We start from the raw sequence: 27,676 nt of genomic DNA, 5'->3' as shown, positions 1-27,676 counted from the left end.
AATGGGTATAGAAGGAAATACCTTAACGTAATAAAGGCCATATATGACAAACCCTTAACTAATATCATAATTTACAGTGAAAAACGGAAGCCCTTTGCTCTACATTCAGGAACATGACAGGGCTGTCCCCTATCACCTCTGCTTTTCAACATTGTATTGGAAGTCCTCGCCAGAGCAAACAGGCAAGAGAAAGAAATATTAATACAAGGAATTCAAATTGGGAATGAAGAAGTTAAATTGTCAATTTTGCAGATGGCGTGATGCTATATATAGAAAACCCTGAAGACGATCTACCCTAAAGTAGAATAAAAGAAATTACAACAAAGGGACCAGGGTGGCAATGAGGGATCAGAAGAGATGACAGCAGTTTTGTCAACAGTCAGCTGTATGACCTTGGCCATTGATTCTGTCAGTGTCTTATTGCATGTGATAGTATTTCATAATTCAGTCCTTTGTTGAAAAAATATACGGAGGGTTACTGTTTTACAAAGTGTGAGCAATTTGCTGGTGAAGAAATAGTGTATGGTCCATGATCTCACAGAACATCGAGTGCAGTGGAGGACACCAGCAAGAAACGTGACAGTGACAAGGTGGCTGGGTGAAGTCCTATGACAGAGGAAGTAGAGCACACTCATTTGGGAGACATATATAAAGGACCTCTAGTATTGACCTTTGAGTCAGGGAAGGACTAAGAAGAACTATGAACATGGTTCCATTAGCCAGGAGCTAGACCAAGCAGTGCATTAAGATGGGGAACGGTACAGAGAGAGTGTTCTAGGCAGAGGGACCATGAGAGGAGGTGGGGAGGCAAGGGAGAACACAGCATATTAGGAAAATGAAGCCAAAGGTTTCAGTAGGGCTGACATTAATATCCTATAAGAAATCTTTGTTTAGCTCCGAATGTTTAAAGCCAAAAATTATTCCAGGGCTGATCCTAGTATAAAATCACTGTTGCTGTAATGGTTAGAATGGTTTCAAGGCCTAACATGTGCCCCTTTAAGATTGTAAAGAGAAGCACTGATGACTCATTCACTCAATAAATGATTTTTAAGCACCTAGTATGTGCAGGAAATACACTGGTGAGCAAAATAGATCCAGCCCCTTCCTTCGTGGAAGGCCAGACATTGAATGAGTAAACTACAAGTGTAGTGAGTGCTTTTAAGGATAAATTCAAGGTATTTCAGGAATTTTATTAGGAGGATCTAATCAGTCCCAGTATATGAAGGCTGGAAACATTCCTAGGAAGAGATATTATTTAAGCTAAGACTTTTGAAGGAGAAAAGGTGTTAGCTAGAAAAGGAAGGGGGGTACATAGGGTAGATCAGTCAAGGAATCAAAGTATAAATGCTCTGAGCAGGAAAGAAAAAAATACTGATGACTGAAGGAAATGAAGCAACTCCAGGATGCTTTCAGGTGAGAAAAAAAGGGATGTGTGATGAGAGGAGACTGAAGGGGTCAGCTGAGACCAGACTGTGCAGGGCTTTGTTACAAGCCTTCCGAACTTGGATCTCATCCTCTGAACAAGGGAAAGTTGCTAAAGTCATAAAGCAGGGGTGTGTTGATATCAGTGAGAATTCTGTGTTAGGATAATATCACTGGCACCCCAGTGTCAGAATGCATGGGAGAGGAAGATGTGGGGCTGGGGGCTTTAGAAGGAAACTGTTACAGGGTCTGGGGGGACATTGCAGTGCCCTGAGCTAAGGCCTTGACCATTGGGGGTGAAGAGAATGAACATAGAGAAATGCTTAAGAGGTGAAAATGAAAAGTAAGGTTGCTCACGAACTTCAGTTTAAGATCCACCTATTTAAGATCCACATCCAAATTCAGTTGATGCAGACACCTCAGGGTCGTTTGGTTTCAAAGCCTATAATATTTGAACAGTTACCAGATTACATGTATTAACACAACTAAAACATGGTTGATTCATTAGAGGAGGAAAGTGATCAGACACAAAAGCAGAGAAGAGCAGCTACTGACACAAATATGGAAACGGCCCCAGACCTCTCTGATGTGGACATGGGTGAAGAGGCTGATGACCCACGGGCTCTGAAAATTTAAATCCCAATGACCAGATGACCTCTAAGACTGAAAAGGTGAAACGGACTATCTTAGCTTAATGCCATTAGATGTTTAAGTATTGAACCTTGCAACCTTCCACCCCTTCTTCTGATTCCCTGTGAACAGACAACTGTCAATTATTGCCTACCCCTGTCTACAGGTCTGTTTATGTACAGTCTGGTGTTCTGAATCCTGTACATTATTTCCCATTGCAAATGGAATGTATATACCAATTTCATTACATGAACCTGTTTAATAGAAGTCTTACCCTGGATGATGTATCATTCTTACTGGGCAGACAAAATAAGTTCTGCTGTTGTACTTACCTGGGTGGTGAGAGGTGGGAAGAATGATTGCACGGCTGAGAACCAGATCCCTCCACAGCCCCTTCCTTAGGAATGTGTGGCCTGTGTGGTTCTTAGGGGCACACCATGTTTCTCACATTTCTACGGATTTCAGTTTCTTTATCTCTAACAGTGGAGACGACAATACTCATATTATATTCACTATGTTACCTGTGAATATGCCATAGTCATGTGACCTAATGTTGTTCTAAGATACTGAATTATATAGTTGGTAGGGTTTCAAAAGCATTTGAAATGAGTGTTCCATAGATTATCTATTATATCTGTTCTCAGCCTCTCTGATCCAGACAGTTCATATATTATCATGTACTATATGTATATTTCTTTTATTCAAAATAAGAGTCCTAGTTCCCAAGGAGACAGGAGGTGATAGAGTCAGAATATTTCATAAGTATATATTGGCATTATTTCACTATAGCCATACAAGTGTCTTAGAATAACTGCTAATACTATTGCTACCAATTATTGAGAAGAATTAAAACAAATAGCATACCATCTTCCCATCTCCCCCTTCTTAAATAGTTTTACTGTATCTACCTTATCTAACTATTGTCTTTAATGTGTAATTACAAATTCTTTTTAAATTTGAGAAAAATATTCTCTTCAGTATTTGTTTGTTCAGTATTTGTTCAGTATTTGTTCAGTCTTCAGTATTTGTTTCCTTGCTTTGGTTTTTATCTTTAAGGATTCCTAATGTCTTCTTTGGCTAGCTTCCACATTTATACTTTCTCTCTAATATTTTTCATTCTTTCATTTCATATCTTTTTTATTGCAGCATAATTACATAATTACAGCAGTATGCATAGATGTTAATGGCAGTTTTACATAATTTTTTGCAATTCTATGATACACCCACGTAATCAACACATGGTCAAGACCGGAGGGCATTGTCATCATCCTAGAAAGCTTGCTCAGGACTCTTTCAAATCGGTTCCACTCTCCATCTAGAGTTAACCTCAACTCTGATTTCTATCTCCATTGATTAATCTTGTCTGTTCTTAAATTTCATAAAAATGAGATCATACAGTAGATATTCTTTGATGTATCCATTCTTTCACACAGCACGAGACTCATCCATGTTCTTTCATGTGTCAGTAGTTTATTCTCTTTAATTGCTTGGCAGTGTTACATTGTATGAATATCTTACAATTTGTTTAGTCTATTCTGTTAATGAGCATTGGGGCTGTTTCTAACTCTCACTATTACAAATAAAGCTACAATCAACATACATATACTAATTTTTATGGACATATATTTTCATTTCTCATGAGTATATGCCTAGCAGTGGAATTACTGGATGATAAGGCAGATATATGTTTAACTTATAAGTTAAACGTGTCAAATTTCCACAGTGATTTTACCATTTTACACTACTCCCAAGAATGTAGGAGATTCATTTTGTGTTGAAAGTCTTTTAGATTTTAGCCATTCTAATATGTGTATAGTAGTATTTAATTAGTTTTAATTTGCATTTTCCTGATGATTAATCATCTTGAGATTCTTTTCATGTACTTACTGGCCATTTATATACTGTCTTTTTTGAAATGTCTATCCAAATTCTTGCCTGCTTTTGGGGTGGGGGAGTCATTTGTGTTTTATTATTGATCTGTAGGATTTCTTTCTATATTCTGGATGTGCATTGTCATATGTATGTATTACAAATATTTTTGTCTCAGTCTGTGATGACTCTATTTTCTTAGTGGTATCTTTTGGTGAGTAGAAAGTTTTAATTTTGATGAAGTCCAGTTTATCATATTTTAATGTTATGGTTAGTGCTTTTTGTGTCCAGTCTAGGAAATCTTCGTCCAGAAGCAAAAATATTTTCCTGTTTTCTTTTAGGAACTTTATAGTTTTGACTTTTTATATTTAGTACTGTAATAATACATCTTGAGTTGATTTTTATGTATGCTGTATGAAATGGATAAGGGTTAACATTTTTCTAAATAGAAATCCAATTTGCCAGCTCAATTTTGAAAAGACTTTCCTTCCCTCATTGAATATCATTGGTACTTCTGTCAAAATTCAATTCACCACACATATGTGGTGCCAATTATAGGCCCTCTATTCTGTTCTACTGATGTATTTGTCTATCTTTATGCAAATAACACACTGTCATGATTACTGAATCTTTATATTAAGTCTTAAAATCAGGTAGTGTAAGTCTTCAAACTGTGTTCTTTTTTCATTATTGTTTTGGCCTTTCTAAGTGTAGGATATCATTGACATGCTTCAAACCTTCATGATTATGTATGATATTACCTCTAGGTTTTTCATAAATGCCCTTCCTCAGGTTGAGGATATTCCCTTCTACTCCCAGTTTGCTGAGAAATGTATCAGGAACAGGCATTGAATTTTGTCAAATTCTTTTTCTGCATCAGTTGAAATATCATTTTTTTTCTATTTTACTCTGCTAACATGATGAACTATGTTAAATTATTATCAAATATGAATACCACCTTGAATTTCTGATAGAAATTCTCCTTTGTTCTCCTCTCTAGTCTACATCAAATAGAGTCTACTTTGTCTGATATGGTTGTAGTTAACAGCTTTTATTTTGAGTTAGTGTTTGCATGTTAGACCCTTTCCCATCTTTTGATCTTGAGGTTTTTTGTGTCCTTCTGTTTAAGCTGCACAAGTTTAGATTGAAATTTTTTAGTAAGTCTGTCTTTGTTGCCTTTTGATTTGAATATTTAGTTCATTTATATTTGATATCAATGCTGAAATAATTATATTTATATCTATCATTTAACTATTTTCTACTTGTCTCATTGGAGTGATTACTTCCATTTATGTCCCATTTTCTCTCCTTTCTTGTCTTCTATGGATTAATCTAGTATTTTAATATTCAATTTTCCCATCCATTAGTTTATTTACATCTTTTAAGATTCTTTTTATGGTTACCCTAGAGATTACAATAAGTAATTCCCTAACATTTTACATTCTCAAATAAATTAGTATAGGAGTTCTTATCACTTTCTAAATAAGGCAAGGACCTTAAAACACTTTCATTGCATTTATTTTGTGTCAGTATTCATGCTTTTTTGTTGTGCATTTTAATTCTGCTCATAGTTCACATGTTATTTTACATTACTATTATTGTTTTGCACAATCAATACTTATATATTCCCGTATGTTTTAAATTATGTTGATTCCAATTATAGATTGACCTGATTTGAGTCTGTATTATAGTTTTACAAAGCTTGTTCTTCTTCACTCTGTACATCCTGTTCCAAGGGTACAGCTATACAGCGTCCTGACTAAAAACGCAGGTCCCAACTGTTAACTTGGGTCCTTCATTAAAATTCTGTAACTCCTATTTTGATTCCTTAGTGCTATGAGACTTCCAAAAACTTTACCAAGTTTTGGCAGCTTTCTTCTTAGCTTTGTGCAACCTAAAATTTGCAAAAATTTTCTAGATGAAACCCAAATCTTGGCTGCCTTGGAAGACTTGAATTCAAATTTCTGTGTCTGTAGCCCTGTGAATTTATCAAGTTTTTCTTGCTTCTTGACCTCTTGGTTAAGGCCCTTTGAATGAATTCTGTTTGTTTTCCTTTACCAAGAATCATCAGCTGTCCTAAGGGGAAAGATAGCTTGAAGATTATCTGCTTACCTCTCTGCTTTAACACTTATTAGTCCCATGGATTCTGGTTGCCATGACAGCTTCCCAATGTCTTTAAATGTTTTTTTTTTTTTTTCTCAAATATTGTATCTGTTTTTTCTAGTTGTTCTCAATGGAAGAACTGGTTTACCCCAAGATATTACATCTTAGCTGGAAGCAGAAGTCCTCTTATACCAATTTTAATATCTTCCCTTCCCCTTTCTCAATAGGCTATGATATGACTAAGATTTCTTTTGGAGCTGTGGTTACTATGCTGCTACTACTATCAAATATATTGTATGATAATTGCCTATTCATTTCTTTTTCTGGCTTGATGGGTGGTGACATGAGGATATTAGTACCTCTGCTTATTATTTATTTATTTATTGGGGTGACAATGGACAGTAAAATTACATAGGTTTCAATGTACAATTCTGTAATACATCATCTATATATCACATTGTGTGTTCACCTCCCAGAGTCAGTTCTCCTTCCATCACTATATATTTGACCCCCTTTACCCTCTTCTACTATCCCCGCCCCCCTTTACCCTAAGGTAACCACTAAACTATTGTTTGTGTCTATGAGTTTTTGTTTCTTTATTTGTTTGTCTTGTTCCTTTGTTGCTTTCCATTTTATATACCACATATGAGTGAAATCATATGGTTCTTGACTTTTTCTGTCTGACTTATTTCGCTTAGCATTATAATTTCAAGATCCACCAATGTTGTCGAATCGTACCTCTGCTTAAAGAGAAATTATACCATAAAATAAACTTTAGTGCAACATATCTAATATTAATGTTAGTGCTTTAGCCAATAATATCAGAAGCCTCAAAAAATTCTAGACTTAAGTGATCTAGGTCCTTCTTGTTATCATTACAATTTCAATTTTAAGCTTCTTACAAAATAATCATTTTTTTTTAAACATCCAGGGGTAAAGATTTCAGCTTCTGACGAGTTGTTTTCATCATCTTTTTCTCTTCATCTCTGTGATAAATCAGAGTAAAAGAATAAAAAGACTCATTTTGACAGTTTTATACATAAAGTCTACCCAGAAGCATTGCAGGATAGTTTTCCCTTTTATGTAACTTCTCCCTAATTTTGAACTTTACTTTCTCATTAGTAAAGATACCGATATATGAGGAAAAGCATTTAAAAAATCTCTACAATAAAACAATTTATTTATAGCATAAAGGCTAAATTTACTCTACTACAGAATTCTGAATTAAAGATTACTGGTTTACGTAAAAAAATATTAGTATGAACTTCCAAATTCTAATTTCTATTTGATATTTCTTCTTAGTAGCTCCTCATATGTTTTAATATATACTTTTTAGAATTTTTACCTTAACTCCTTTTTTTCATTAAAACAAAATATATTCACAACTCCCAAATAATACCTTAGTTTATTGGGATAAAACTAAAATGAGAGAAAATTTTACTCCTGAGTTATATGTTATGATAAATTTCTTTTTGTGGTAACAGTTACTATTTATTTTTCATATAAAAAAGTGATAAATATTCATTGTGGATTGTTTGAAAAATATAGGAAAGCATAAAGCAGCTAATAAAAATCACCTACTGTTCTACCAATACACAGAGAAAAATAACCATTACCATTTATATGTATATTCTAGTTTTTACACACACACTCACACAAATGCATACATTATTTTACTGTTTTTGAAATTTTATCTAGAGAATTTATGATATTTAGTATTGAATATTAGAATTAATATAGGAATTAGTCACAAAAATACTAAGTGCTTTTGATATTCCTGCAATTACCAGATTGATGGAGAAACTCAGGACTATTTCTAGCTTATTTTCACATTAGGAATATGTCTCCATTTTGTTTTGATTTATTCGATTATACATTCAACATTCATTGTAAGTGACCATCTATCTTTGTAAACCCAGGAAAGTTTCAGTTTATGCCTTTTTAGTGGCATGATTTTTCAGAGCAGTTCCTTCATTCTTAAAAGTAATTGGTTTGCATGAGAAATTCTATGGCTTCCTTTTATTTCCAAAAATTGGGACAAGTAAAGGGGGACAACGTGGCAAACACTGGTAAATCTGACATGGCTCCTGTTCTTCAGAAACTGTGGGCCACCGCTTATAAGTGGTAAGAATGAATAGCAACAACTTTATGTAATAATAAGTAAAAAAAAATCACAGGAGCAATGCAGATATAACATGTATTGCAATGTGGTCAAGAACTTAATAAACATCTGAAGAAATTTTAAAGGAAATATGACGAGTAGGAATACTTTCGGTTCAGGACACATGAGCAAAGGAAGAGAGTTAGTAAAACATCATTAAGATATCATTTTATAACCATCAGTTTGGAAAAAATTAAGAAATGAAGAAATTTGACAAGATTTTTGCTTCTTGGTAGAGTGGATTAGATGGTAGCAGAGCAGCTCCCAATAAGAAAAAGTGGACAAGCAATATAAAGGACAAAAACTTTTTTTGTGTGGTATCAGAAAGCTGCTGAAGCAGTGAGGATTAGGGAGACTAAACTTGCAGAGGCAGGGGCACTGAGCAATGAGCAGACTGCTTTTCCCTAAGGGATCTGCTAAGTCTGGACACTGGCTAGAGGCTGAGTGTCTAGGGTTGGCCCAATTGGAGGGAGTAGGAAGGCAGGAGAGATCCCTGAGGCTGGAGGGATAAAACAAAACGCCTGAGAGATGTTAACACATGTCCAGCTTCTCTCTCAAAACATTTGCTGATGTCTGCAGTTGGGTGGGTCACAAAAGTTAAAAGATACGCCAAACACCTCTGACATACAGAGTCGATTTTCACAGTCTTTCAATGTTGGGGAGACAGACCCACGTGTGGAGAAAATTAGAAAACACTTTAAGTAATCACATGAGGCTTGATTGACAAACTTGGAGACTCAAAGGCACTCTAACAAATGGTCAACATTCCCCGTCAAGACATTTGCCTAATTCTAAAGTTGTGTGTGGCAGGAGGTCAAAAATTGAAACTGAACATCCTTACAAATTAAGACAAAATCTCCCACAAATTAAGACAAAATCTCCTTACAAATTAAGACAAAATCTCTCTTAATGCTAAGAAGATGGAGACCCACGGGGAGAGGAGTACTAGTGCACAGTCAGTTAAAACTAGTGCTCTGTTAAAAGTCCTAAAGGGATATGCCCTACAGTAGACTGATTCCTTTCCCAATTGCAAAAGAACTTTGACTCCACTCAGTTGCTGATTGGGTTAAGGTGGTCTGCCCCCCACTACTTAGCAGAAAAAGTGGTGAAGCGACTCTGGATGAGATAACACCATCCTGAGGCTCTACAGAATCTCATTTTATACATACACACATACATACATACAATGTCTTATCTGATATAAAACATGCTTAGGCATGTAAGAGCACCATGTAACCAAAAATCCAAGGAAAATAATTAGACAGTAGAGACATGTGGCATATTGATCACTGTTGGAGAATACTGGAAAACCAAATCATTTTTCTAAATATTGGTAAACAAGAGAAAAAAAGCATCCATTTGGCTTGCATTTTTTCTCGTTGAATTCTACCTCAGGAGATTCAGATAGCTGATGGGGAAAAGTTCTTTCAAAAAGAGATCTACGTAGTTAATAAATACAGAAGGGATGATAGAATTATACTATCGCCATTTTGTACTTTTGTAATAAAATGATTGATCTGCATAATGATCATCAGTGACTGCTAAACCCATCAGATGAAACACTGCTGGGGAGTTTTATAATGTGTACATCAGGCCGAGAACCCCTAATCCCACTGTTCAATTTTAATGTGATTCATAACCAATTTACGTGCTTCCTGGTCTCCTATAATAAGAAGTAAACACCACCACCTACCTACCGTATAAACTATTCTCCTCCCAAATCATCTTGAATCTGACCAAGCCGTCAGATCTAATGATCAATTCTTAGGAAATGTAGGTGACAGAAAAACATGTTAAATGACTCCACAAGGACTCAATCAGTAAAATCCATAGTCTGAGAAATAACCAATGTTTCTTCAACAAATACATAGCAAGCGAAAAAGAGAAGGAAATATCTACAGATGTAAAAAAAAAAAAAAAAAAAAAAAAAAGAAAACAAGAAATTCAACAAAAGCAAAGTGCGTATCTTATTTGGATGCTGATTTAAACATCAAAGTAAAATACAAATATATTAGACAATCAGGGAAAGTCAAATACTGACTGGATCTTTGGTTACATTAAGGAATTACTATTAAACAATTAAGAATTTTAAACATAGAGCAGTATTTTTCACCTACATGGAAAAACTGCATTGTGTGTGTTTATAAAGAGATGTGCATGTGTGGAAAGGAAGAGTGGAAGACATTACCTTTTAGAGAGGGGCCTACACAGTCAGAGCTCTATTCTTTACTCTGATGAAGGAATGCTGAGAAATAAATACTTAAGTTCAGATAATAGAAAAAAAAATACATTTAGCTTCTAAAAGCAGTCAGAGCTACAAATTATCCTATTTATCTGTAATAAAAAAAAATAGAAACATACTCTGCTAAAATGGTCTTGAGTGGTTGCTGTCATTCTTTCTGATTACTTTGGACAGCTGCCACATTATTATTTCCTTGGTGAGCTGACCATCTGGGATTGTATAGACCATTTTATCTCAGCTAAAAGTAGATTCACCTCCAAACCTATCACAGACACGCAACTTTAGACAGAGACAGCTAATCGGACTGTGTATCTGGCCTTAACCTGCTCCAGATATATCCATTCATTCAATGTCATTATCATTGCCTGAAAAAAAAAAAGAATTCAGCTTATTTTCTATTAGATGTTAAATAAGGAAGGTGGCTAAAATCCATGAGTGAAGTAAAGTTTGACGCATTGTCATCTAAATACACACAGGGATTTAAAACATCTGGGTCTTTCGTTTCTGCTTTTGTTTCTCCATCCTTCAGAGGAAAGGTATCAATAGTGATGGCTTAAGCTGGGACAGCATTTTGCTATTTGGAAGCATTTTTACATGTACTGTTTCAACAATCTTTTATGGGTGAAAGAAACTGAGTCAGAAAAGGAAATAGACACAATTAGAGAGTGCCTGGTCTCCTGTGTCCAACTCAGCGATCTTATAGCTGCACTATAACAAGTAAAACTTGTCTGTAACATCTCCTGTTAACATAAAGAATAAACTCTAGCATAGAAATTTATGTATCGATGAACTGCTGTAAAGAAAACAACATTAAAAAAAGGTCATATTGGACTAAGTACACTAAAAGAGAGGTAGTCTCTTACACACCAAAAAGGATTATTGTGACAATGTGAATAGATGGGAAAAGCTATGCACAATCAATGAGTTTATAACAAGTAGTGACTCTTTATGAAAAGGAAGGAAGGGAGGAAAGAAGGAAGGAAGGAAAGAAGGAAGGAAGGAAGGAAGGAAGGTAGGAAGGAAGGAAGGAAGGGAAGAAGAGGGGAGGGAGGGGAAGGGAGAGAGAGAGAGAGAGAGAGAGAGAGAGAGAGAGAGAGAGAAAGAGAGAAGACAGAACAAACTGCATTTTCAGAAAAAATTGAAGAGGAATCTTTCTAACTAAAATGTCTGGGGTTTCTTTAAATCCACAGTTTCTGCCAAAATAATCAAGCACAGATTTGGGACTTATATTTGACAAGTCCCCATATGCTACATTTTTCCCTCCAAGCTTTTACTCTGGCTCATGTAATCTGTGGTTAGTTGAATATATGGTTGTACAGTTGCTAAAAATACTCTGAAGTCAAGCTCCTTCTCCCAGTTTCTACTGTGTTTTCCTGAAAATAAATCTTAGCTGGACCATCAGCTCTAATGAGTCTTTTAGAGAAAAAATTAATATAAGACTGGGTCTTATTTTACCATAATATAAGACCGGGTCTAAAATAATAAAACATAATATAAGACTGGGTCTTACATTAATTTTTTCTCCAAAAGACGCATTAGAGCTGATGGTCCGGCTAGGTCTTATTTTCTGGAAAACACCGTATGCAGTTGGTCACTCAGGCATCAGATCTGCAAGGCTTGACCTGTAACCTTTCATAAGCCACTCCTTTCTTAAAAGCAGTGTCTGCATGCTTGGATCATTTACATTTCACATCAACACAAAGTGGAAGTCAGAAACTAAGGACATGGCACCATGAAGGAGGTGCTGTAATTGTTTTCAACTATTTCAATGAATAGTTAATTAAGGTGGCTTTGGGATTGCTTGGAGTTACTCGGTGAAGTCTGGCTGGCAATATGGTTGAAATGCCCAAAGGAACCACAGAACTGCTACTCACTGCAGGAGTAACTCCAGGTCAGCACCAGAGGCCCCGCAGCTTCCTGCGCCGTCGCTGGGAGACGCAGCAGTGCTGATCTGCTCAGAAACTCCACACTCTGCACCTATGCTAATGTCAGCACGTCAGGTCCCTGCGCTGCCAAGATGCTTCTGCGTTGTTATGCATCATCGTACATTCCAGCACTCAGGACCACTATGTCATTTGCACAGCAGTGCAAAATGAAAACATAGGGTCCTGGTTCAAAATGCAGAGGGGAAAGCTTTAAAAGTACTAAAACATAAAGCTTTTTCCTTTCTTCTGTGGTCTCTCTCTCGACCTGTCATGGTGTTTGTTACTTGCCATGCAATGTCATGTTCCCTCGCCGGACACTCTCGGGATAGGGCCCGACCCCTCACGGGAGCTGCGACTGCACGCACGTGCAGCCTGCAGGCTGCCAGGTTGCCCTTCAGCCAGTCATGGGGCAGAGGCCACCGGGAACTGGAACTAGGCCCATGTGCCTCTTGCTTCAGCCCCTAAGGGTATAGCAACAGCAGAGTGAGGAGCCCTGGGATATGTGCATAGAGGACGGGTGAGAGGTTCGCCCCTGCTGTGTTGCCTGCCTAAAGCACCTTGGTCCTGCCAGTGCAGGAAGGAAATGGCCATGGCCCTGGGCTGCGTGCTCCAGATGCTACAGGACACGTGCACCTGACCCGGCCCTGATCTCCCCCCAGAGGTGCCCAGAGACCCCTGCCAGCGGCGGAGAGTAGCAGTGATCCTTGGGCAGGAGACGGATGGGCTGGGCTGACTCAGTTCCTGGGGGCAGGGGAGCAAGAAACCCAATGTCTGCTTAGGGGAGTCAGGGAGGCAAGCTGTGCCTGAGCCGAGGCTCCAAGTCCCAGGTGCACGCTCTGTTTCCCCTTCCAACATCATTTACAAAACACAAGTTAAGAGAGAAAATTATGACGAATTTCAAGAGGATGTCTGTGGAGCACTAAACCCCAAGCACTGGGCCATTCCGATCAGGGTCAGGGTGGCTGCATTTGACAGAGCCAAGAAGCCAGCCCTGCCCAGGCCTGCATGAGGCCACATATAGACCTCATCTAAAGGTGGAATTAGAGGAATCAGGGATGCAGGCAGTTTAGCACGGCAAAGCCTAATGCCTTGAGTGTCTTCTCTGCCTCTTTCGTGAGAAATGAAGTTGTTTTAGTATTATTTTTCAGGGTAAATGCTCTTTCTTACTTATCATTTCATCGACATATTCAAACATCACACTTTTATTCCTGGTCATCTACTTCCTAATGTTTTTGTTCTTTTTATGATCTTTGTAATTTTAGGCGGGCATACTGAATGTCAGAGACATATTATTTGCGCAACTTCAATAGCAAACATTATCTCTTTGTCTAATTACCGTGTAAGAAGTGGATTATTGTAGGAGTTATGAAATTACACCAAGGTGTCTCAAGTTCTTTTCTCTGGGTGAGGATTTCAAATTGTTCTGGGAAGATCATGTATTTTGAAATGGTTTATTGAATGACCCACACTGGAAATACACATATGGATCAATTTTATTTTTTTTCTCTCTTTGTCTTCAACTATGGTCTGGAAAATCTTTTTTACCCGCCTTCTACATTCAGATAAGATTCCTTGCTTTTAGGTATTAAAAAGCTATTCCAGTGTGTTCTTGTTTCAAACTGCAAAGTCACATCTCTGCTTCCCAGCACGTGTCAGGCCACATTCTGAAAGACTTCGAATGGAAAGAGGTGTGGTCTGCAGATCTCTGCCTCCTCCCTATTCTAAGTTTTCCCTCCTCTGTCTGCTTTGATGGGAAGAAAGAAACAGCAGAGCTGGCAACAGTCTTGACTTGCCTGGAGCTGTTGTGGCTCTCTTCCGATTAACACTGGATCATTGTCACTAGGACCTTGGGGTAGGTGGCCCAACACTGATTCATTTGTGGATTTTTAGGAAGCCCTAGAAGGGACTTCATCACTGCAGAGTTCCTGAATATGGGAGATTCTCCCCAATTCAACTGACCTCATCCCTACCACCCACAGCACCTGTTGACGGTTCGTTCATCGTTAGCATTTTGTTCCTGAAATTCTTTTCTGTGACTGGCAGCCCTCTTAGGTGGAGTGACAAGAAGATGGCTTTATACCACTGCCTTCTAAAGTGCTGCTTAACTCATGGGAAACCCCCTTATGCTCACTCCAACAAGAGATGGAAAGGCCAACTGTCCATGGCTGCCCCTTTAGCCTCATCATGTCCAGTCAGTGCTCCTCTCCCTTTGCCAGACCACCCTATATGCTGTATAAGGAGACATCCAATCAAAGAAGGAGGTGACATCCTCCCCTTGTTGCAGATTCCTTCACTCTCCTCCATAGCCCTCCTCTCCGCCATTAGACACATTCCATCTTGTAAAGGCCAGGAGGTAAATGTGATTGTATATAAAGTGACGGCAATGTTTTCATGATAACTCAATACGGAGGAAAATTAGGAGTCACAGTGGTAGAGAAAAATCCATGCACACCCTTTCAGATGGGTGGTGAGTGGAAGTAGAATCCACTGCCATTGGGAATAAAGGGGGATGTCGAGAGTGGAAGGAAAGAGCCAGTTTGGGACATACACAAACAGCAGAATAACATCTCCCACTTGGAAAGACATAGTCCCACAGGGTATAAGAATGCACTCCACTGATGTGGCTTTCAGAAATGAGCCTTGAGGTAGGAAACCACCATGTGTGAAAAAGTTACAGGACATGGAGGTGGAGATGACGTGGAGAAAGGCTCAGGAGCCAGGCCAGGCCCTGCCCCAGGCCCAGGCACCGCCTGAGTGGTGTAATCACCTGAACTGTGCACGTGTATGACCACTCACTCATTGGGTGTCTTTTTCTTTTCAATCTTCAGGAAGAGGCAGCCAGAATTCTCGCCCACCAGCCAGTGTCCGTCGGCACATGTGCAGCTTTGAAAACCCCCACACTGCAGTGAATGTGTAAGAGAAGCTGCATGGAAAATAGAGTGGTTTGCCCCTTGCTTTCTCTCTCCTGGGTTTTTCTACTTTCTAACATGGAAACAGATGTGGTGCATGCCATCAAGAATGAGGAACCATTTCCGTGCCATGGTTTGCACGACTACCTTAATTTGATTGTCCATCGTTCTTAAAAGGACACTGTCAAGGTATTAGTCTTTTTGCTTTTTTTCATTTTTTTTTTTTAAGTTTTGATGTGAAATGCAACACTTTTTTTTCAAACCTGGAGATTCACTTTTGTTTGTGACTCCCACTCACAAGCTTGAAAGCGAATTTCCCCCCTTCAAAAATTGTCAGCTTCTCCTTGGCAAACAGAGCTCTTTCTTATTTTCCTTTTTTTCTTTTTTTTCCTTTGCCTTTTTGCTGTTGCACAAATGTTTGAAATGATACTGTCTGCATAAAGTAAAAGCCGTAACTTGAACTTATGGAAGAGTTCCATAATGTCAGTTTGAGAAGGTGGGCACCCAAGGAGCTTCTGCTGGGTGGCTCCCACGCTCTGGGAAGCACAAAAACAAAAGCTTTGTGAGCCCCACACCCAGTGACTTTTACAAAAAGACAAGTAGCTGTTTTCCCAAATTCCGAGTGCTTTTATCAGATTTTCCCTGTCTGATAAAAACGGTGCATGTTTGGTCCAATTTTTGACCTTTAGATCTTGACAGTGTCTCTTTAAGTTAACAAAAGAACATAGGCCATGTTCAATTCATCGTGCACGGAGTCTGTGGTCATTTTCAGCTGTTCCTTTACAGCCCTTCAAACTCCTGGGAGAGTCAAAGGTACACATTCCTGCAGCAAGAGGGAGCCCACTGAGCAGGTGTCTGTGGCTTGAATTGCTCTTCAGATGAGAAGAGCCCCATTTGTTGAAATGTTTGCTCCTGAATCTGGCCATGGAGCCTGGTGAATGGGGCCATAAAGTCTTTTCTCTTCCCTCAGTGGAGTGCATTGGAAAGTCTGTGATCTCCTAGTCCCTTAAAAAGCCCAAATTAGAATGAGTGTGATCTCAACCATATTACACTGACTCTTAGAGGGGAAAATACGGTAGCCGCGCCAGTGTGTTTCAGGTGGTGGTTGGACAGCTCCTGCACAGCTAGGTCAGGGTCACTCTAGCCACCTTGGAGGCATCCTCTGTCATTCTCCCAAGCCACAAGGCACTGAGTGTTTCTTGCACCATGGGCTGAGTCTGAACAAGGACACAGCAAGGAGATCCTGATTATGACAGCTGCTGGCTGCTTGTCAAAAGGGATTGACGAGAAGAGTAAATGTGCTTGTTCTGTCCTGACAGCAGGGCCAGAGAGCAGAGTCACCTAACATTTCATGACGGAAAGGTGAGTCTAAAAAAAACGGCAGAGGTTGGAAGTGGGTCTATCCTTGGTAGCTGACCAAAAGGAACTCAACAGTCAGCGAAACTCATAGGTAGGTTGTTACGAACTTTCGAAGCAGGATCTGGTCAAGCTTGCTTTCTGGTGACTTTATAAAGGATAAGGAAGAGACTGGTAGCTTTGAAGATATGCGGCAGAGACTAAGACTGGCTATTTTAAGTCTTGGGTGTTCCTGCAAAGAAAAATAAAGAAAAAGAAAAATGTGTTATTTTGGTGACATTCAGTTCCCCACAGCCTTTGTGGACAAGGAAGGCAAAAAGACTAGTGATGGAAATGAAGCTGCCTACTGGTCCATCATGATCCTGCCACTGACAAATAATTTCAGCAGAGCAACGGAACTGCCCTGTATTTCTTGGGAAAACTGTGGGGACTCCAGGTAGAAATTAAGAGCATCAAATGACTTGTAATTAAAATTATAGGTCTGGTAGCATGGAGCATAAAAGTAATGATGACACTTGATGTGACGTTTCTTCAAGAGGAACATAACCTAGGCTCATCTATAGTTCCTGAAGGAATATGATTACACTTGGTATAACTAATGAAAACAATGCTCCTGTATCAATATTATGTCTTCAATAAACCTTGGCATGAGAATTTCTTTCTTCAGCCAGTAATCATGATTACCATGAACCAAAGGTTGTTTAAAATGTGCTTAGGAAAACTTTAGTAATCAGAATTCTGCTCTTTAGTACAAAGTAAGTGTGTCAGTTTTCTTAAGACAGTAGACCTTATGTCCAGACAAAATTTATGGGGCCTTCCTTGCTTTACTGACTTTGATGAGGTAATTTCATGTGTGTTGTCTTTTATGCTGCATTATATAGCTTTTGGATATAGAGTGTGATTGATCTAATGATTCTTAAAATAGGGCTGTATATGTAGACTTTGTAATGTTATAAATTTCAGCAAGCCAAGTGGTTCTCTGACTAGCTTACGATGAGGTTAGAATCAAAGAGGAGAGGGGTAAAATTCACAGTGCCATTTAAGATTTAATATCAGCAGAAACCCCAAGTTCTCATGGAATCAGAAAGCATTTGTCTTCAATAACACATTCAGAGATTCTGTACCTTACAACTTGTGGTGAGTCAAAAGGTGAGAAATTTTAATTATGTTCAAAGAGGCTCCCAGAGAACACATACTGAATATGCAGGTTTTTCTGGAAAGTTTTCAAGAAGTGAAGTGGAATCAGTGGAAGTCCTCTGCATTCAAGACTAACTTGGGGTTGCCTGGGAAAACGGGAGTCTGACTCAAGTGGTTTCCAATAGTTCCTGTGCCTGAGATTCTGCAAGATTCACTCCTCAAACTGCATTCCAACTCGCTGAAGCAGAGAGGTGAGACAATTGGACAGTGCATTTTTTGGCATTCCTTCTGGAGTGTCTCCCTGGAGGCAGCATGGCCCTTTCTCTGAAAAGCCTGGTGACCCAGCTGTAACTGCAGGGCACATTGTGGCTTTGGTCTGTTTTCTTGGTGAGCCATTCTCTCTATGCTGTGACTCAATGGCATTTCCTGTTTCTATTTTCATTTTCAGAGGAAACAAATGCTAACCTCCTCCGGTTCCAAGGAGTGAGTCTTCCCTCCTTGTGTGAAGGTCTTGCCTTATCTGTGGGCTCTCTGGATGCCATCGTTTTGTCTGTTGTGAAGCTATTAAGCCTAGTGGCAAAGACTTGATTTGGACATAAGGGAGACAGGTGTTGTGTAAGCTTCCCCTTCAGGCAGCTTGTACAGGATGCTTTCCTCCTGATCGCAAACACCCACCCACCGTTATTCCCATTTTAGACTTCTCTGGAGCACGGAGCAATGTACTCTGCAGATGTAACTAGTACTTACTGAAACAAATAAAACAGGATCACTCCAAATGCCAGTGATACACTAATCTGTTTACACCACCCACTTCCAACTATTCTCTAAAGTGCTGTAAATATTGTGTTTTCTGTTTGGGGGGATTGTGATACTTGTCTAATGAAAGAAAATCCAAAGCAAAGCCCCAAGCCTGTTGTATCTGAAATTGCAACCCCAGGCTTGCTTGGCTCTGTGCAGTCAGTGCATAGCATCCTCTCCTTGCCCTCCAGCCTAACAGGATTTCCTCTAATAAGTTCAATATCAATACATACATTTAGCCACCCAAGGTAGTTATCCCGATTGCTACCGCATTTGCTCTTCAAATACGAGATTGGTTGAGGCCTGAGATATCTGTCTTTTGAAGTTAGAGCAAGAAGTATGGGCTGCTCTGTGACAATTGTGTGGTATTGCTAGCCCAGGTTGCTTTTCCTAAGATTAGAAAACCGAGTAAAATTAAATAATGAAAAGAAAGAGCTGGTGGCTGAAGCATAAGGTACTAAAGTTATCTGGGATTAAATAAAAGTCTTATTTAATAGCAGTATTTCGTTTTTATACTGCATTTATTTCTTTTTGCTGCTCCATATTTTATGCATTTTTCTCTTCTTAATATCACAACAATGGGTTCCCAACTTTTTCAAATGGGATAATCCCTTTTCACACCAAATAGGTCATTAAACCTTTCCCTGAATCTATGATAGTAGTTGTATTCTTATCAGTGGCCACTTGATGACTACACACACAAAGAGTTTCTCAGAATTTAGTTACACTTCTATCTAGCAGCACAGTCTATCATAAAAGTATTTGCATGAGTTTAAAGGGAACAGTGCCCAATTTGCAAATTGATTCAGTCTAAAAACAATGTAATGAACACACCCATTGCCCGGCCATTCAAGCTCTCTATGGACCACAGGTTAGAAATAACGGCAGTTTCTGTGAGATGATACACCTCCTCCACTGTCTCTGGATTTTAGGAAGCGATTTATTTTGTCTTTGGGGAAAAGAAAAAAAAAAGGTTAATCTAATTTTCTTAATCTGATAAATGCCCTAGGGCAGTAAAGCTGTTTCCTAACTAAACAGTACTGTTCAGCAATTGTAGAGTGAGACTCTGAGGGGAAAGAAAGCTGCTAGTTTTGATGGACAGGGTGAAAATCTCCCACCACAAGAATAAAGGTGGTATTGAATTAAAACAGAACTAAATTGCGATTACACCTGCCCACAAAGTGATTGGTAATATCTTTAACCCATGGAAGTGCATAATTTAAAAAGAGGCACATGCAGAACTCCTGGGCAATGAAGAAAACAGCCCATGTGAGTGAGTGAGTATAGTAAGTCTCAGGAATGCAACGATGCCTTTTTTGCTACTATATGTGGAGAGAGGAGCAGTGTTTTCTTGGGATATGTAAGCTTGCTGGTTGAAAGAGGGGCAGACTGGGCGATTTATTTATTTATTTATTCCCTCCCTCAGGGCCCTTATTTTATTTTAAAAGTTTACTTTTTTTTTATATTCCCATTCTCCTTTCCCTCACCCCTTTGGCAATCATCTCTTTGTTCTCTATATCTGTGTGTTTCTACTTTGTTTTGTTTATGCATTTGTTTTGTGTTTTTAGACTCCACGTATAAGTGATATCATACGATGTTTATCTTTTTCTGTCTAACTTATTTCACTTAGCATAATACGCTCTAGGTCCATCCATGTTATTGCAAATGGCAAGATTGCATGCTTTGTCATTGCTGAATAGTATTTCATTATTTATATATATCACATCTTCTTTATCTATTTGTCTTTTGATAGTCATCTAGGTTGTTGGCATATCTTGGCTATTACTAGTCATGCTGGAATGAACATAGGGGTGCATATATCTTTTTGAATTCGTGTTGTTTTCAAGGCTATTGTTTTTTAAAACACACATACAAACACACACACACTCACAACAAGTTAATGAAGACACAAGGCAGCCTTTTAGTTTAAGGACTTTGTTTTTTCAAACTTTTCGAATTTATTTTAAGTGTGTTTTTCCAGGACCAATCAGCTCCAAGTCAAGTAGTTGTTTCAATTCACTTGTGGAGGGCGCAGCTCACAGTGGCCCATGTTGGGATCCAACCAGCAACCTTGATGTTAAAAGCACTGTGCTCTAACCAATTGAGCTAACTGGCCACCCCCAGTTTAAGGATTTTCTTAATGAGCATTCAGAGACAGGCATTTGGAGAAGAAAAAAGTGTTTCCATTGCCCTTGAAAGGGGATGCCTGTCCATGAAGTTAGATGGATCACTAAAGCAGAGTTAAGCAAGGCAAGAGGCAAATAGGCAGTTGTATCTTTTCTGGAAGAGGCATATTGAATGTATGAAGAGAGAAACAGTGTGAGTGGAGTGGGGAATGGAGGAAATTGACAAAGACAAAGTGGGAGGTGAGCTTATCTAGAGTTTCAAACTCAGAGGTGGAGCTGTGGGTTCTGGTCTTGCCTTTGGCTGGCTGAGTGGCTGCCTGTTCTTGCCAGAAACATTACCATCACATTCTTCAGTTTGCTCAACTCAGAAGAGAGTCAGATATTCTAACAAAATAGTGTGGAAGCTCATGAGTCAGTAATTTCGCATTTACAAACACTTACACACTCTTAGGGAATATATTAAGCATATATGTAAAAGAAATATTAATTCTTATATAGTAATTTGGAGATGAGATTTTTCTTAGACAATTAAAGATACAGTATGGATTGTCAGATATATGGAGGAACTACATTCTTCCCAAATAAAGGGAACAAAATTTAACTGTTATATCTACCTTAGAACATTTATATCCAGTTTCTATAAGAACCTGTACTTATTGGGCTCATGTCACTCTTCAAGTTTATAAAATATGAAATGTCAAAACATTACTCTCATCGTAAATGTGACACTCACATATAATTCTTGAAGTATTCATTCTTGTATTTTCAAAATGATTAAACAAACGATTATATTAACTATTAATCATTTCCAACATTTTTCCAAAGAAAAGAGTCTGATACAAAACAGTCTATTTTATACAGTCACCTAAGAAAAGATGTTCCTTTTCCTTATTTCTTTTAATGTCACACATGTGTTATAATTGTGTTATTTTCTCTGTTGTTTTCATGGATACAGCAGAAAAGCAAACTCCTAAAAAAACAGAAGAAAAAAATTCCTGATTTAAGTATTACAACTGTTGTTATAATGTTAATAATGTGCTATGGTAAGGTACCACCATCTGCTAAAAGTTATACAGAAAATAAGCTAAGAGTCCAAATGTAAGACCAGCATTATTACAACATACAGAAGAGAATTTGTAGTATGTCCACACAGTACATCTCATTTCTTCTTCTTCTGTGCTGTTTGGTTGGTTTTATGAGGGCCCCATGAAGATAAAAGTGGGTAAGGTTGGAGGGTTCCTGGTGCCTTAGAATCTTTCTCACCAAGGCTCATTGAGAAGAAGCCCAGAGAAGGGATCTTTCTTTCTGTAAATTCTGCTTTGTCTGAATCTTCATTTTGTCTCATTTACATCAAACTCTAGCCAGAGGACTAAAGCAGGATCTGGTCATCTGTATGTTCCTGGGCTTCCTAATTCTGTCTCTTTTCAAACATACCTAGTTGAAAGTTCCCAATGTAGGGCAGGCTTGGTGGCTCAGGTGGTTGGAGCTCCCAACTCCTAACACCTGAGGTAGCCTGTTGGATTCCCACATGGGCCAGTGAGCTGTGCCCTCTACAGCTAAGATTGTGAACAACAGCTCTCCCTGGAGCTGGGCTGCCATGATCAGCTGGAGGTTGGTGTGAGCTGCCTTGGGCTACCATGTGCCGCCATGACCAACCGGTGGCCAGTGAGAGTGGTTGGCAGCCTTCTGTGGGCTGGCTGCTGTATGCTGCTGTGGGTTGGAGGACTGGCCACCGACTGCTTCAGCCAGGGGGGAGCACACGGCTCATAATACCAGCATGGACCAGGGAGCTGTGTCCTACACAACTAGACTGAGAAACAATGGCTTGAACTGGAGTGAGTAGGGGGGCAGAAAAAGGGGGAAAGAAAAAAAAAGTTCCCAATGTGCAAATCCCAAACCAGCTGCTATGAATCAAGGCCCCTATGTGAATTGTGATACATCACCTGTATCAGGAATAATGCTTTGAAATAAAAAGAAAGGCAAAAATTATGGAACATTTGAATGGAATATGGATCTGGGTTTTTCTGTCAGCTGTTTTCTGTCCCTGCCATGTGTGTGAATATGCTGCTCTGGTAATCAGAAATACCTGGGGATCAGAATGGGCAACTGAATGCATGGATTTATAACCCAGCAGAACAAGGAGAGTAGCTTTACATGTGAGTTTTAATTTTCTCCAGGGACTAAGAACAAAGGAAGGCAAGAACTATGGTCATTATGTTCTGTTTTTCATGTGTAACTAACATTTTATTTTTAATTAGATTCCTCCATCACTTTTGGAATTTTTCAAAAGCTTGCACTGAGCAACAACTTTATCATTGCCTTAGAATGTGTGTGTGTGTGTGAGAAAGAGAGAGAGATTGTGTAATAAATTTGTGAAATTTTAAACCTAAATGCAAGTAGCTGCTTCTGCAACAGGCTGGCTTTTCTCCCCTACAACTGTTCTCTGGGTCAAAATTTCCCACCTTCTCTTAGGGTGGAAGGAATCACTCACTGGCTGCAGTTTCAGAGGCAACCTGTGGTCGCGGCAGCTTTTGGCCTGGCATCTGTAACAAGGACAGGTTGGGGTGTGGAGAACGGGTATACAGTGGAGGGGCAAGTCAAATTGCATAGAGCTGGGCTTGCAAAATGATGTATATGTATTTTATCTTGTGTGCATGATATATCTGCAAATAAACCCATCTCTATTTTATTCATAGTTCTAATGGCAAGTCTGTGTCATGGTCTGAACCAGGTGGAAGACAGGTGCCCAAGGGACAGCACATGTGGCACCGCCTCTCTGTGCACGTGAAGACCAACGAGACGGCCTGCAACCAAACAGCCGTCATCAAGCCCCTCACTAAAAGTTACCAAGGCTCCGGCAAGAGCCTGACCTTTTCAGATACCAGCACCAAGGCCCTTTACAACCTGGAAGAGGAGGACGCCCAGCGGGTGGGCTTCAGCCCGCCCGGCAGTCCTTCCATGCTGGTGCACCGACGAGTGCCCACCGCGGTGAGCACCCCGCCTCTGCTGCGCCCCCTGACCGCAGAGGAGACCCCCCTCTTCCTGGCCGACCCGGCCATCCCCAAGGGCTTGTCTCCTCCGCGGCAGACGCCCCAGCATCAGCAACCGCAGCCGCAGAAATCCTTGGTGGACCACCTACAGGGAGTGGTCAACAATTTCAGCACCGGGATCCCCGATTTCAACTCGGTGCTCGCCGTCCCGGGGGGTCCAGGGAACGGGGTGCGGTCCCTGTACCCGCCCCTGGCGCCCCCGCAGCACCTGCACATGCTCCCGCTGCAGCTGAGCTCCTTGGGGGAGGAGCGCGCCTCCCCCGCCGCAGAGGACGAGGACGACGGCGACAGCGAGAGGTTTAAGCTCCTCCAGGAGTACCTGTCTGAGCGAGAAGGGAACACGGAGGAAGATGAATTGGAGGAGGAAGAGGACGGTCTGCAGGCGGCCAGCAAACCCACCCCTGAGGACTCGCCTGCCCTGACGCCTCCGTCGCCTTTCCGCGACTCGGTGGCCTCGGGCAGCTCGGTGCCCAGCTCCCCGGTGTCCGAGTCCTTGCTCTGCAGCCCTCCCAACGCGACCTACGCCTCCGTCATTCTGAGGGACTACAAGCAAAGCTCTTCCACCCTGTAGGGAGGAGGTGTCCACATGGAAACGCGGGAGGATTCAGGGAGCACAGCGCATCCGCGGATGTGCAGAAAGTTGCGGGGGAAGCCTGGGCGTGGAGGGCGGCGTCGGCGGGGGAGACAGTGCTGCTGCGGCCGTAGGTGCCGCACCGGGCAGGCGAGCGAAACGCGATCGAGGCCAGGACTCCGATTCTTGAAGTATTCAAAAGCCTTCTCTGGGAAGACAGGGAATTCTGACAAAGCACAATCCCGTACAGTGTGTAACTCTTACCACAAAAGTAAATCAATAAAATAAACCCGACAAAGCTTTTGGACAATTGTGCGTAGATAGATATGCCCACATACATTGGCCAGTTTGAAAAGAGGCAGCACGTGAGGACCAGCCAGTTGAAGCCTGAGCTCCCCTCATGGTATTGGTGGCACTCCTGGTGAGCATGGTGGAGCCAGACAGAGCAGGTGGGTGACCGAGGGGCAGGCATGGGACCACCCAGAGAATAGATGATGGGTCAGCAGCTCGTTTTTCAGGAGCCCATCTTCCTCCTGGGCTCACAGACTCCGGGTCTTCAGGAGACCCAAGAACTGGCCCAGTTACGGGCCTCTTTTCACTTCGGCACCCCATCCAGTGATGGCCATAGTGTCACACTTGGAGAAAGGTGAATGGCCAGCCTGCTGCTCTGTGCATTCCCTCTATATAGGAAGACAGAAAAGAGAGCAAAATCATCACCAAAAAGTGCATCATCAGGAGTGCTGAGGGAGGATGGAATGAGAAGGAGGGCAATACATAAGCATGGGGCTTGGAGCAAAATCGGTCACACCGTCAGCTTCCCATCTTTCATACTCATTTATTGATGATTTTGGGAAACGGCCAGAACACGAGATTGTTTTAAGAGTGGCTGAAGACCTTTTTCGATTAACTTGTGTTTGTGCCAAGGGAGGCTCTCCCTCAGCCTTCAGTTAAAGAGAACAAACCATGTGGCAAAATTGCTATTTTCCATTTATTGTAGCAAATAATACTTACCAGTTGAACTTCTAAGATGCAGTATGTGTATTTGGTGCCAATGTTTCTCCTATGTGCTACAGAAACAAACCCATCTTTGAATTTAATGGTGTACTCATAGCAACTATTATTGGCAAATTAAATGTTTAATGACAAATAATACTTTCCTATTGTCACAGAAGTTCTTGTAACTAGCAAGTGAATGCATTCTTGTGTCCTGGTATACACGTGATAATAAAATTTGTGCAATGTAATGTCAATCTAACTGCAACTAGATTGAGCTTCCGATATAATATAGATATTTGTACGTTCCAATAATGTTTTATATACCATTGTCACCAATATCTACAGGAGCTCTTTGAAGGTCGGAGTGCTGTGGTACAATGTTTTTCATATGCTGCTCAGATAGTTCTTCCTCTTTGAAAAGGGAACTTATTTTTCAGATATTTTATGATGTGAAGATACGTTATTGATGAAGTGGTTTGAACATTGTTTTATTGAAAGTTCACAAAAACTGTGGATAACAATAAAAAGGTATGTTTTTATGAACTTGTGTACATTATTATTAAAACATAAGATTGAATGACAGTATTTAGATTATGTCAGGTTACTTTAGATTTTTTTTTAAAGATTTTCCACAGCTACTTGAGCTCTATATGCTTAAAGCATATACTAACTTCTAAGAGTGCTCATAGTTTCTCAAATTATTTATTCATCACTTTTTGTTTCTTTTTTTAAAATTTTATTTCCATGTATCTTTATTCCTATATTTTCATTGTCATAACTTTTCTTTATATGTGTTTTGTTTGCGGGGTGCAATATCCATGTATGTGCAATCCAGTTGTTTCATTTTTGCCTTCCCTTTTTTACCCCAAACAAGAGAGCTTTTTCTTGCTGTTTTGATTTCTTCTATTATTTGTAGAATGAATCTTACCCCCTTAAGTATCTTTGTTTATGCCTTATGTTCAGGCATATTTTAATATGCTTTCTTCATGTTGAAGCTGCTGATTTCTCAGCCAAAAATCATCTTAGAATCTTTAAATACCCACTGCCTCATTTGTTCTGAATTTAACATCAACTCCAATGTTTGAGACTCACATTTCTCTGGCCTTCCCATATTCTAACGCCAAGTTTAGTCAGTTCATACCAAGAATGGACTGACTTTTCTTTAAAAATTATTTCCTAACCTTTGGTAGAAAGACCTCATGACTGAAATGTGAATTTCAGTTCCATATTTTCATGGTAATGAGGCAGAATGAAGAAAATGGATGGCTGCAATGCTTAATAGGTGGTCTACTAATTGGCAAACTAGCAAGGGAAAGCATGTTTTTTTCTCTTAATGCCAGTAATGTGTGTCCTTTTTGTCACAAGACTCGTGCATTCAGATTTTTTGAAAGTAAGAATAGATCAGGAAACCTACTGCTGTTCAGATAATATGTCAGTTTGTTAAGAGGTTTTTGAGACATTTGATGAATACATTCAACACTGGTCACATTATTACTCTGAATGCCTCCTAGTATCCTGATTAAATTTTTCTTGAATAAAATAGAGTATTAGCTCTTATATCATAATTATTCAAAATTGGAAACGGACACATACATACCCTATACCCAAAGGGCAGAAACTCTTATACCTTAATGTATTTGCTTATACAAGTTGTTTAGCTTCTTGTAAAGGTGTTTTCGTTTGGCTTGTTACCGCCTTTTGTCAAATAACCTTGACAATGCTGTATAATAAATATTTTCTATTTATTCATTGTGTATGTTCCTTCTCTATAGCTTGTAAGACTTAACAGCAATACAAATAGATAGGTATAAGGAAGAATCCCGATGGTTTGATTTTGCTCAGAACCTGTCTTCTCAGTAAAAGTTGGAGAGTATCGCACAACATCTACAGACCAGACAGATGACAGAGGACAGTTTGAGTATGAGAAAGGTGGTAACTTAAACTTTAATAGTTTCAAATGAAATCCAAAATGTAAAATTTCAATGCCATGGCAAACACTGTCATTTATCTTTTTGATAAAATGTGTGAGGTTTGGCAAACTGCTGGATCTTCAGCAGAGCTCTAGAGGCAACTAAATTATCTTTGTTTCACTTGCACCCTATAAGGCTTTTCTCTCCTTGGTTCATACTCTAGGAGGACCTGGTTATTTACCTTGTTGATATCACCTTGCTCACCCCAAGTTCTATTTCCCTGCGTTTAAGTGAAGAGCTCACTGGTCCCCCAAACCAGGGAACCTCTGTTATCCATATCTTCTGCCACAAGATGCCTACATGGTAAGGCATCTACCAAGTGTCACCAAAAAAAAAGAACATGGTGGAAAAAGGGCCAAACCCATGAGAACGGGATGTATTTAGATAGTAGGAACAAGCTCTGTACAAGAA

The 27,676-nt window shown here is 39.7% G+C and overlaps 1 protein-coding gene across 6 annotated transcripts in view; it reads left to right on the top strand.

Moving 5' to 3' along the window:
- The window catches only part of GRM1 (glutamate metabotropic receptor 1), a 342,889-nt gene extending 315,849 nt beyond the window's left edge, over window positions 1-27,040 (top strand). For 4 of the 6 annotated variants that reach the window (XM_081045109.1, XM_081045111.1, XM_081045110.1 and 1 more), the window contains exon 9: window positions 23,375-27,040. In XM_081045109.1, coding sequence (XP_080901235.1) covers window positions 23,375-24,299 — 925 coding nt within the window. In that variant the 3' untranslated portion in view covers window positions 24,300-27,040. Of the gene's footprint in view, window positions 1-15,180; window positions 15,266-23,374 lie in introns of all 6 variants that reach the window. The other 2 variants (XM_081045113.1, XM_081045114.1) reach the window with 2 other exon arrangements.
- The last annotated feature ends 636 nt before the right edge of the window (window positions 27,041-27,676 follow it).

Source organism: Rhinolophus hipposideros, assembly GCF_964194185.1.
Source record: "Rhinolophus hipposideros genome assembly, chromosome: 3".
Lineage (NCBI taxonomy): Eukaryota > Metazoa > Chordata > Mammalia > Chiroptera > Rhinolophidae > Rhinolophus > Rhinolophus hipposideros.
This window is presented reverse-complemented; position numbering and strand designations above follow the sequence as displayed.